The sequence below is a fragment of the Scyliorhinus torazame genome, chromosome 1, assembly GCF_047496885.1.
Source record: "Scyliorhinus torazame isolate Kashiwa2021f chromosome 1, sScyTor2.1, whole genome shotgun sequence".
Classification (NCBI taxonomy): domain Eukaryota; kingdom Metazoa; phylum Chordata; class Chondrichthyes; order Carcharhiniformes; family Scyliorhinidae; genus Scyliorhinus; species Scyliorhinus torazame.
In genome coordinates, this window is record NC_092707.1 from 102,366,146 (window position 1) to 102,379,186 (window position 13,041).

General features: G+C 45.5%; 1 protein-coding gene across 2 annotated transcripts in view; it reads left to right on the forward strand.

Moving 5' to 3' along the window:
- Positions 1-13,041, forward strand: part of LOC140410616 (POZ-, AT hook-, and zinc finger-containing protein 1-like) — a 139,080-nt gene that overhangs the window by 108,823 nt on the left and 17,216 nt on the right. Inside the window, exons 3-4 of one of the 2 annotated variants that reach the window (XM_072498933.1) lie at positions 4,897-5,068; positions 10,167-10,349. In XM_072498933.1, the coding sequence (XP_072355034.1) occupies positions 4,897-5,068; positions 10,167-10,349 (355 nt within the window). The remainder of the gene's footprint in view (positions 1-4,896; positions 5,069-10,166; positions 10,350-13,041) is intronic. The other variant, XM_072498941.1, reaches the window with a different exon arrangement.

Below are 13,041 nucleotides of genomic sequence, written 5' to 3' on the forward strand. Positions count from 1 at the left end.
ATTCCTCTATTCTCATTGCCATTACCTTGGCCAAGACCTTGGCATCTACATTGAGGAGGGAGATTGGTCTGTAGGACCCGCATTGTAGCGGATCCTTTTCCTTCTTTAAAAGAAGCGATATCGTTGCTTCTGACATAGTCGGGGGCAGTTGTCCCCTTTCCTTTGCCTCGTTAAAGGTCCTCGTCAGTAGCGGGGCGAGCAAGTCCAAATATTTTCTGTAAAATTCAACTGGGAATCCGTCCGGTCCCGGGGCCTTTCCCGTCTGCATGTTCCTAATTCCTTTCACCACTTCTTCTACCGTGATCTGTGCTCCCAATCCCATCCTTTCCTGCTCTTCCACCTTGGGAATTTCCAGCCGATCCAAAAACTCCATCATTCTCTCCCTCCCATCCGGGGGTTGAGCTTCATACAATTTTTAATAAAATGTCTTAAACACTTCATTCACTCTCTCCGCTCCCCGCTCCGTCTCTCCATCTTCGTCTCTCACCCCCCCTATTTCCCTCGCTGCTCCCCTTTTCCTCAATTGGTGTGCCAGCAATCTGCTCGCCTTCTCTCCATATTCATACTGTACACCCTGCGCCTTCCTCCATTGTGCCTCTGCAGTGCCTGTGGTCAGCAAGTCAAATTCCACATGCAGCCTTTGCCTTTCCCTATACAGTCCCTCCTCCGGTGCTTCCGCATACTGTCTGTCCACCCTCAAAAGTTCTTGCAACAACCGCTCCCGTTCCTTACTCTCCTGCTTCCCTTTATGTGTCCTTATTGATATCAGCTCCCCCCTAACCACCGCCTTCAACACCTCCCAGACCACTCCCACCTGAACCTCCCCATTGTCATTGAGTTCCAAGTACTTTTCAATGCATCCCCTCACCCTTAAGCACACCCCCTCATCCGCCATTAGTCCCATGTCCATTCTCCAGGGTGGACGCCCTCTTGTTTCCTCCCCTATCTCCAAGTCTACCAAGTGTGGGGCATGATCCGAAATGGCTATAGCCGTATATTCCGTTCCCCTCACCCTCGGGATCAATGCCCTACCCAACACAAAAAAGTCTATGCGTGAATAGACTTTATGGACATAGGAGAAAAACGAGAACTCCTTACTCCTAGGTCTACTGAATCTCCACGGGTCCACCCCTCCCATCTGCTCCATAAAATCCTTAAGCACCTTGGCTGCTGCCGGCCTCCTACCAGTCCTGGACTTCGACCTATCCAGCCTTGGTTCCAACACCGTGTTAAAGTCTACCCCCATTATCAGCTTTCCGGTCTCTAGGTCTGGGATGCGTCCTAGCATTCGCCTCATAAAATTGGCATCGTCCCAATTCGGGGCATACACGTTTACCAACACCACCATCTCTCCCTGTAATTTGCCACTCACCATCACGTATCTGCCCCCGTTATCCGCCACTATAGTCTTTGCCTCGAACATTACCCGCTTCCCCACTAATATAGCCACCCCCCTGTTTTTCGCATCCAGCCCCGAATGGATCACCTGCCCTACCCATCCTTTGAGCAACCTAACCTGATCTATCAGTTTCAGGTGCGTTTCCTGTAACATGACCACATCTGCTTTAAGTTTCTTAAGGTGTGCGAGTACTCGTGCCCTCTTTATCGGCCCGTTAAGCCCCCTCACGTTCCACGTGATCAGCCGAGTTGGGGGGCTTCCCACCCCCCCCCCCCCCCCCCCCCCTTGCCGGTTAGCCATCATCTTTTTCCAGCTTCTCGCCCAGTTCCCACGCAGCTGTATTTCTCCCAGACGGTGCCCCCCCGCCCATCCTTTCCCGTACCCACTCCCCCCTTTCCCCAGCAGCAGCAACCCAGTAATTCCCCCCCCCGCTAGACCCCCCGCTAGCGTAATTACTCCCCCCATGTTGCTCCCAGAAGTCAGCAAACTCTGGCTGACCTCGGCTTCCCCCCGTGATCACGGCTCGCCCCGTGCGGCGCCCCCTCCTTCCTGCTTCTCTATTCCCGCCATAATTATCATAGCGCGGGAACCAAGCCCGCGCCTCTCCCTCGGCCCCGCCTCCCATGGCCAACGCCCCATCTCCTTTCCCTCCCCACCTCCCCCCATCACCACCTGTGGGAGAAAGAAAAGTTACCATACCGCAGGATTAATCATACAATCCCTCTTCGCCCCCCCCCCACTCGTCCCACCACTTTGTCCAAACGTTCATTTTCGTAGTCCAATCATTCCAATTTTTCTTCTACAATAAAAGTCCACGCTTCATCCGCCGTCTCAAAGTAGTGGTGCCTCCCTTGATATGTGACCCACAGTCTTGCCGGTTGCAGCATTCCAAACTTTATCTTTTTTTTGTGAAGTACCGCTTTGGCCCGATTAAAGCTCGCCCTCCTTCTCGCCACCTCCGCACTCCAATCTTGATAGACGCGGATCACCGCGTTCTCCCATTTACTACACCGAGTTTTCTTCGCCCATCTAAGGACCATTTCTCTATCCTTAAAACGGAGAAATCTCACCACTATGGCTCTGGGAGCTTCTCCTGCTCTCGATCCTCGCACCATAACTCGGTATGCTCCCTCCACCTCCAACGGACCCGTCGGGGCCTCCACTCCCATTAACGAGTGCAGCATCGTGCTCACATATGCCCCGACGTCCGCCCCCTCCACACCTTCAGGAAGGCCAAGAATCCTCAAGTTGTTCCTCCTTGCGTTATTTTCCAGTGCCTCCAACCTCTCCACAGATCGTTTCTGGTGTGCCTCCTGTATCTCCGACTTCACCACCAGGCCCTGTATATCGTTTTCATTCTCTGCTGCTTTCGCCTTCACGACCCGAAGCTCCTGCTCCTGGGTCTTTTGTTCCTCTTTCAGCCCTTCAATCGCCTGTAATATCGGGGCCAACAACTCTTTCTTCATTTCCTTTTTTATCTCCTCCACGCAGCGTTTCAAAAACTCTTGTTGTTCAGGGCCCCATATGAAACTGCCACCTTCCGACGCCATCTTGGTTTCTGCTTGCCTTCCTTGCCGTTGTTCCAAAGGATCCGCTGCAATCCGGCCACTTTCCTCTCCTTTTTCCATCCGTGTCCAGGGGGGATTCCCTTCTGGTTTACCGCACGGTGTTTTCAGCCGTTAAAATTGCCGTTGGGGCTCCTATCAAGAGCCCAAAAGTCCGTTTCACAGGGAGCTGCCGAAACGTGCGACTCAGCTGGTCATCGCCGCACCCGGAAGTTCAATAAAGTGGTTTTAATGTGTTGTCACTGCTGTAATGTAGGAAATGTGGCCGGTGCACAGCAAGCCCCCACAAATAGCAAAGTGGTAATGACAGATCACATCGATTTTTTAAATAATTATTTTGTTTTCCAATTAAGGGGCAATTTAGTGTGGCCAATGCACCTAACTTACACCCCCCGCCCCCCACTGTCAATTAATTCTCCGTAAATATGTCAATGAATGGTTGCCACCTCCGGGCGAACCCTAACAACGACCCTCTCAAGGCGAACTTGATTTTCTCTAGTCCCAGGAAACTCGCCATGTCTGACAGCCAGGCTTCCGACTTCAGGGGCTTTGAGTCCCTCCAAGTTAGAAGTATCCGCCTCCGGGCTACCAGGGAAGCAAAGGCCAAGACATCGGCCTCTTTCTCCCCCTGGACTTCCGGGGTCTCTGAAACCCCAAACATCGCCACCTCTGGACTCATTGGCACCCTTGTGTTCAATACTCTAGACATGACGTCCTCGAACCCCTGCCAGCATCTCCTAAGTTTTGGACAAGCCCAAAACACGTGGACATGGTCTGCCGGTCCTCTCAGACACTTTACACACTTGTCCTCTACTCCGAAGAATCTGCTCATCCAGGACACTGTCATGTGGGCCCGGTGGACGACCTTAAATTGTATCAGGCCAAGCCTGGCACATGTTGCAGTCCCATTGACCCTACTCAGCGCATCCGCCCACAGGCCTTCCTCAATCCCCCCTCCCAACTCCTCCTCCCATTTATGCCTCAGCTCCTCGGTCTGCGTCTCCTCCGCCCCCATGAGCTCCTTGTAAATATCCGAGACACTTCCCTCCCCCACCCATTCTCTAGACACTACCCTATCTTGGATCCCCCAAAGTGGCAAGAGTGGAAAAGATGGCACCTGCCTACGCAAGATCACATTGTTTTTAAGATGTTGATTGAGAGATAGATATTGACAAGTGCAGCAGGGATAACTCCCTTCCTTCTATCTGATTGATTGATTGATTTACTGTCACATATACTGAAGTACAGTGAAAAGTATTTTTCTGCGGCCAAGGGAACGTACACAGTACATACATAGTAGACAAAAAGAATAATTGACAAAGTACATCGACAAATAGTGATTGGTTACAGTGCGGAGCAAGGGCCAAACAAAGCAAATACATGAACGAGCAGCATAAGGGGTCGTGAATAGTGTTCTTACAGGGAACAGATCAGTCCAAGGGAAAGTCATTGAGGAGTCTAGTAGCTGTGGGGAAGAAGCTGCTCCTATGTCTGGATGTGCGGGCCTTCAGACATCTGTATCTTCTGCCTGATGGAAGGGTCTGGAAGAGGGCAAAGCCTGGGTGTGAGGGGTCTCTGACAATGCTGTCTGCCTTCCAAAGGCAGCGGAAGATGTAGACAGAATCATTGGAAGGGTGGCAAGCTTGTGTGATGCGTTGGGCTGAGTTCACCCCACACTGCAGAATAATATGGGAGCCGTTCTGTCTATCTGGGGAGAAAAGTAGATGGCTCATGTTAATGTTTCATCTGAAAGTCTTCTCAGCGTTGCACTGGAGTATCAGGCTTGATTTTTGTGTTCAAGCCCTGGATTGGGACTTGAACCCACATCCATCTGACCCAGAGGCAAGGGTGTTACTAAGTGAGCCATGGCTGACACCACTGGTATCATCAGGCTGTCAGAATAATTTCGCGATTGTTCATGTGTCTCTACAGACCTGCGAAGCTTCTTTTGCGACCAAAGATCGCCTACGTTCTCACTTGACATGTCACGAGGAAAAGGTCCCCTGTCAGGTGTGTGGGAAATACCTGCGTGCAGCTTATATGACTGATCACATCAAAAAGCACAATGAAGGACCAAATAACATCTGTAACATCTGTAACAAAGGTAACTTTTAATAAATAAATTTAAGGACAAAAGAGCAGTTTTGTATCTTTAACTGCACTAAAAGACAACATCAAAACATTCAGTGACTTAAACCATGAAAGATTCTTGATGGTAAAGTTGGAAGTAGCACCTAAAGCATAAGATGTTTTTGTACTCGGAAGGATGAAATTAATCCTCATGTAATTTAGTGTGCCAAACATGTGCCTGGATTCCATGTTATATAATATTACAGAAATATCACACATGCAATGTATTTGTCATTTAAATCCAAATACGTATTTGGAAATTATTGTTAACTGAATGTTGCCAATAGAAAAGTTGATCATAGGTTCTGCACTGTTATTAGTGTGGCAATTGATTTGCAGAGTCGGTGAACTGAAGATCATTAACTTACCATTCTAATAGGAAGTTCTTTAGGCTCTCCGTTACCCTCTAGTTTCATTTGAATCAAGGATTTATACCTCTTGTATAAAGAAATTTCAAAAGTCCAGATAATCATCTGCCTTCTACAGCAGATATACACAAAGCAATTGATGACAAGTAGCAAATAACTAAGTGGGTGGTAGTGTGCCGTCTGCTCTGCTACCATCTTGTAGGGCATCAACCCGGCAAATTGGGCTCATCTCATCGTAAGATTCATAATGCTGTTGTGTTTAGTAATTCTTGTGTTTACTAAGTGTCACTGTCTACATTTGATTGCTAGTCAAGTTCATCCTGTAACTGCCGTTGCTGCCTTCTGCAGACCTCCCTTCACCCTTTCCTGAATTGCACAACTTTAATATACTCTTCCAATGTGAGAAGACGCTTGGTCTTATGTTCACACAGTGTGTCTCTTTATTCATCCATAGGTAATTGGTTGCCAATTTTAATACCCAGGATATGAAGTATTTAATTTATAATGCCATTGACTATAGCTGTATCTTTTCTCTTCACTAGTTTGGCTCCATAGCTTCATCCAAAGGCAATCTCGGGAGGTGGTAGCATAGTAGTAATTCAGTTAATAAAACTGGAATTGAATCAAATTGGTCCAATGCAACCAAAAAGCCCATCTAAGCTAACCCTATTTGCCTGCATTTGGTCCATATCCCTCGAAACCTTTCCTATCCATGTATCTGCCCAAATGCCTTTTAAATGTTGTCAATGTCCCTATGTCAACCACTTCCTCCGGCAGCTCATTCCACATACGTATCACCCTCTGTGTAAAAAAAAAAAAAGTTGCTCCTCAGGCTCCCATTAATTTCTTCCCCTCTTAACTTATTATTCCCCAACCCTGGGAAAAAGACCGAGTGCATTCCCCCTATCCATGCCTGTCATGATCTTATACACCTCTATGAGATCACCCCTCAGTCTCCTACTATGGCAACAAAGGGTGAACCATGTAGCGCGGGGTCCAGTTCAATATCTTGCGCGTATTGCGAATACGATATTAGTTAATTGAGGCAATGCAGAAATAAATTGAAATGATGAATGCTGGATTTTTGTCTATTCCTTGAGAGTTTATCTCTTTCACACATTGTGGGGCAAATGTGTTTTGGCCAATCACAGTCAGTATCGGGAGGCATACGGGGCACTGAAGACACCATGTCGGATTTGCATTCATTGTGGGTGATTTAAAGGCACTGCATGGAGCTCCTTATATAACATTCAACATGAACATCATTGTCGCTAGACTCTTAAAAATTCACTCCCATGTGAAGCTGAGCTTTATCCTGGAGTGGCAGTTGGAAAATATTGTCCTAACCCCAAGGTGGTCATGATGTGTGCAGCTGCCCAGTAAGAATCCCTGCTCTTTGCGTTCCCAACACTGGGGGATATGGGAGTGTGACACTTCCTTGCTGCAGCTGGTGCAGTGGTTAGTTGGTTGGGCATATACTTGAAAGCTTGGCGTTCTGTGCCCAGGCATGAAACACTGTGGAAATGGTGTCCTGGACTGGCAGCTAAAAAAAATCACACAACTATGTTATTGAAAAAAAAGTAATGTAGAAATTATTGCTTTGTTTTACAAAAAAAAAAGTATTGATAGGCGAGGTTTTTCCTAAAATAATTCTTCAGTCTCAGCCCATGAAGGAGACCAACCAGCTAATATTTGAACTCTAACACACAAATGCTATCAATTGGTTTGCAGAAAGAATTCCAGCGACTTACATTAATATTTTTTTCAGATTTGATGTTTTGTGAGTTTATTTGAGTGTAATGTAAGCAGATGCCCATTTCTTTAAATCAAATATGTTGTAATCTTTTAATTGAATTCCCATATACCCTTAGAACACAGTAAGCATTAGCTGGAATATGTCCAAACAACATTAATTCATTCAAATTTGTGTTGCAGTGTCTGAATGAAGATGTAATTCATTTCTAAACTTGGTCTTGATGTAGATTTAAAAGGACACAGTCCCAACAAAAGACCTAGACTACTGATCAAAACAAAGAATCATAGAATGGTTACAGCACAGGAGGAGGCCACTTGGCCCATTGGATCTGTGCAGCTCGCTGTACGGGCGATCCATCCCTTCCCGCATCCCTGAATTTTTCCCACCCTTCAAGTACTTCTCTAACTCCCTTTTAAAAGCCATGGTTGAATCTTGTCTCCAGCACACTTTCAGACAGAGCATTTCAGATCATAATCACTCATTACATTGCAAAGTTTTTGCTGTTTTTGCCAATCAACTTAATTCAAGTCCAGGAGAATGTTTGGTACGTGAATGCTTAAAGGCGAATGCAAGACATCACTGCCACTCCCGAAACAGTAAATGTGAACTGCACTAAACCTTCGTCATTGATTGGCTGTGTAAGTGGGTGCTCAGCTGTTCACTTAATCATAATGGAGAGGTAACCATCAATGAATTCCCTCCTTCCCTCCTCATTCCACCAATTTAATCCTATGCTTTTCTGAAGTCACTTATCATGCTGGGCTATGGTCCCACCAGCGTTGATTGTCTCCCAGTACTTCCCTCGAATGCCAATTCATAATGCTTGACCCTCTGCAGGCTATTGCATCATTGGATGGTATGACTGCTGAGGCTAATATGGAGCTGTACTGCTCCTTGGCTAAGATCGATAATCCAGCATTGACCAGCATCAAACCTTTTTATCTGTGTAACTCATATCATAAGGTGATGCGTTTACCTAGTGAACCACTGAGAGAAGCTTCTTGTGTATTATTATAGTCAGCCTAACGTTAGTGTGCCTCAGTCCGAGTTAGCAGTATTGTCACTAAGCACAGTGGTGCACTGGCTTATTTCCTGAAGGGCATATTAGTTTAAATGCTGCATAAATGGCTGGGGTTATTAGAGCCATTGATAATAAAGAGGTGAAACACAGAGCATAGAAACGTTTTTCTTTAATTCTACAGTTAAATCTTTCTTAAAAAGTGGAGTATTAGTACTCGGTGTGAATGTTTAATGGAAGTCTTTAAAAATAAAACTTCTGAAGGACTGGAATATGAATCTGGGGCAAACTTTGTCCTCGAGCGAGACAAATCCAATGGTTATGTCTTCATTCTCACATTTATGCTCTCAGACTAAGTATCAGTAAATTATATCAATAAACCAAAATGTATTATTCCTTCCTAGCTGGTGGGTGGTTTGTGGTCAATTATAAACCTCCCTCCCACTGCTGCCCTGTCTTCTGCTGATGGTATATAGTTAGCTATCTTAAAGATGTGAAAGGAGATTGTGTTTTAGTTGATTACACTGTCACACTTCCTCATTAGTGAGGCTTGCTCTCTCGTGGGCTGTTGACTTCACAGAGATTATTGATTATGATCATCTAAAGCATCTTTTTCTTTTTTGGCTTCTTTTCATTTGCCGCTCCCGGTGGCAGGCTGTTCTGTCAGCTCTTTATTTTGTGTTCCTTTTCTGTTAATGACTGCCAACTGTTGTTGAATAGCCTAGCTGCTCTAGACTGCAGGATTTTCCCTTTGAAAAGGACTTTCCCATTTCCACAGTTTATTAGCCCTGAGCTGCAACTGTACATTATTACTCATCAATTATGCATCTTGTTTTATTTAATTGTGCATCTCGTTTTATGAGCCTTGTGTCTTTCATTCTTTGCCCATGCATTTCCACTACTGCCTTCAGTCTGACGTGTTGGACGGTCCATTTTTGCACCGACCTCCACACTGCATGAATCTTGGAACTGATCTGCCTTCAGGCTTGTTTGAATGTTGAGAGCTCGGATGGGACCATCTCCACATTGGTCTACCACATTGCCACTTCTCCATCAGGTGGTGCCATGCAGTCTGTAGGATTTGTTTGCCACAGTGCAAATATAAGTTGTAATTCTGGGTTGAGTATCATGGTTCTCGGTCCAAAGACCAGCCCTGAACCCTTATAACTACTTAGTAACCACATCTTTACGTTCTGTATGTCACTGCACACTGAACAATCAGGTAAACCAATCTTTTCTCCGTCTCTGTCTGCCTGGCTCCAGGAAATAAGGGAAGAATGGTTGATTTTCTTTTGGAACCCCATGTTTATCCATTAACTCTGTTCCATCCAATCCCAAATTGCAGCTGATGGGCTAGCTATGTTAGTGTCTCTACCCCGCCAAGATATGGTTTCCACGCAGTGTCCCTCGAGTTAGATATTCAAAAATGTAAAATTAGTCTGACGTAGTAGACTCAGCGACTAAGATGAAAAGCAAACTCTCTACATTGTTCTTTATTGTTTATGGAAAACATTTTACAATTTTGGACTTTGCCGTTTCAAATGAATATTCGGAGCTGTAAAACACTGGGATATTAAAGTACTGATGGTACAGGGTGTCCCACTTGTGGCATTGCTGGAACTAACTTGAGGGCAAGTGTGGAACAAAATGTACCACAAAGCATTAAAGTGTAATGGTTTAAGTATCTTTATTCCCCAATATGGTAAGCCTAGTGACAACAACATTACTGCCTTCCCCTCCAAGGAGACTGCTTTACAAGTACAGGGAGAAAATGAGAGGGGAGAACTGCTCGAAGAAAATGTATTAGACATAAAGCAACCCTTTTAGAGAGAGGTCTGGTGGCATATTCTAATTTTGGATGTTGAGAAGGCTGGAAGGGTTGGGGTTTCATCTGACGGAGTGACAGAATCTCTTCTGTCTTTTTCCTCAGGTTTTTCTACTGCTTCCTACTTAAGGGTCCATATTAAAACCCACCATGGTGTCCCTCTGCCCAACTCGCACACTTCTGATCCTTGTGACAGGCGATGCAAGCCCCAGCCTCAGATCATGATTCACAAGCAAATACAGAGCGGGGAGATGGCTTTTCACTTTGACAGAACACGTTCGTTACAAGGCAAGCCAACTGCCATCATTTCTTTGTATTGTGTGAGTGGGCTGGTCCGTGCAGAAGTCGTCATTGTGTGACACGAATTGTATTGTAGATCTATACTGGTGTCTGCTGAGGAAAACTGATGTTATCAATGGTTAACTTAATAATTTTGCAAGTTCTTATCTGTGGAGTGACAGGACGCAGTTACAAATCTGGGAGTTCCCTCACCAGGTTCAATTACCAACCGGGTCAATCTGTCTGGAAGAGCTTTTTGAGTGTGGGTTAATCTCTTCTGAGCAGAGGAAGGGAATATCATTAAGGATTTTTTTTTTAAGACAATGCTATTTGTGTATCTCTTGCCCTCTTCAAAAGCTGCTTGCAGCACAATATTATGGAGGAGAATGTCTAAAACAAGGAGACTTCATTGAACAAAATTTTTAAAAACTGTGAGCGTGATGAGGGAAAAGGGAAATATTACTGACAAAAATACGAAAACGATTGCAGTGATTATCATGTTAATGTATACAGTTATTCAAGTAAAACATTTACAGCACTGGGCCTAATGGGGTCAGTTGGGAAAGGGCATGATTTTTCCAACACCACCTCATTTGGAGGTTTCTGTGCTCTCCTTCCGTCTTCCTAATAGTAGTGGCCACTCTGCAGGTGGCCAATAAAGATGTTGCCAGCTTCGCTGCAGATTCTGAGGTATGTGCGGCTTCATTTTCTCCTTTCCTTCCTCAGTTTCTTCCCCTCGGCGGACATTGTACGATGGCTGCCACCGAAAACAAATCTGACTTTGCTGTTCTTTGCCATCAAAGAATGAACAGTTATATACAGCAGCCAGTGGATAGCAATGTGCGAGAGGAATCGTGGCTGTCATCCCCTCCCTGCCCTGTAGGGGTGCAGGGGCAGATTGTGATACACCCCACCCGCACACTGCGCATTCCAATGACAATCAGATGATGGGAGAATTATGCGGTCAAAACCACAACCTAAAACTTAAAGGCAGTGCCTTTACCAATTGACTATCTAGGGTCCTTTTAAAAGGAAAATATTTGGGCCCTTGCAGTATTCAGCTGCCAGGCCATCAACCTAGTGCAGTGCATGAGCAGTGGAACATTACACCTGTACAATATAGATCACACATTAAAAGTTAAACATAATATAAACGCTGTTCCATGGAAAGTCAAAGAAGCTCTCCTTATTGAACAGCTTGTTGCATTTTTCTGAAAGTGGAAGCACCACCATAGTTTCTAAGCGGCTACCATCTTGCATTCAGTTCTCAATGACACTAGCCTGATGCATAATTTGCTGTAGGATGGGGAACACGTGCTCACATATCATCTCCCACGCAACAGCTTCTGGATCTATTCTGGGAAAAGAGGGAGATGCATATGGTTTTGACCAGCAGAGAGGAATGATCACATTATGCCACTCTAGTATGCCTCTAGTAACAGAGAAGTATTGACAGAGAGCCAGCCCTTTGTGGAAAGTGGATGATTAGATTTTTGAAGGGATTGCTGACAAGTAACGGTGAACTGACTAAAATGAAGTTTAGATTAAAAACGGGAAGCAAAATTGCACTGCGATGTGTGTTTGTTTAAATTCCTTCAAGTGTTAGTCTGCGACAGATTTAATCCATCTTTAAATGGGTCAACCGTCATCCAACTATAGAGCTAAGAATTTCCTGAGATTGCGCTTAACTTGTTCACTAATCAAACGCAACCCAGTGGTTTCCTTTGAAGGGTTCTTCAGTTTTGGAAATAAAGCAACATCTGTTGAAATTTAGTTTTAAAAGTGAGCTAAATTGTGGCAATTTGATTGTTATCGGTGTTGAGTAAATACCTTTCATAGAATCCCTACAGTGCAGAAGGAGGCTTCAAAGAACAAAGAACAATACAGCACAGGAACAGGCCCTTCGGCCACCCAAGCCTGTATCGGTTATGATACCAACCGTGGCCAAAACTCTCAGCACTTCTTTGTGCCGTATCCCACTATGCCTCTATACCCATCCTATCCATGTATTTGTCGAGATGCCTTTTGGATACCGTTAATGTATCTGCTTCCGCAGCCTCCCCTGGCAATGCGTTCCAGGCACTGACTGACCATCCTCCATGTATAAAAAAAAAAAACCTGCCTAGCTCATCTCCTCTAAACTTTGCCCCATGGACCTTAAACCTATGCCCTCTGGTGACTGACCCCTCCACCCTGGGGAAGAGTGCCTGCCCATCCACTCTATCCATGCCCCTCATAATCTTGTAGACGTCCATCAGGTCACCCCTCAACCTCTGACTAATGAAAACAGTCCGAGTCTGTTCAGCCTCTACACATAGCTAACACCCTCCGGACCAGGCAACATCCTGGTAAACCTCCTCAGCACCCTCCCCAAAGCCTCCACATCCTTCTGGTAATGTGGCGACCAGAATTGTGCGCAATATTCCAAGGCTATTCGGCCCATCAAGTCTGCACAAACCCTCCGATCCCTGTAACCCCACCTAACCTAACTTTTGGATACTAAGGGCCATTTGAGCATGGCCAATTCACCTAACCTGCACATCTTTCGACTGTGGGAGGATACCGGAGCACCCGGCGGAAACCCACGCAGACATGGAGAAATGTTTTCCAATATACCACTTAGTTTAAACCAAAGCTCGAACCACACCAACTACTTGACCAACTGGAAGTGGAAAAGGTGATGATGTCATGGTCACCAGCA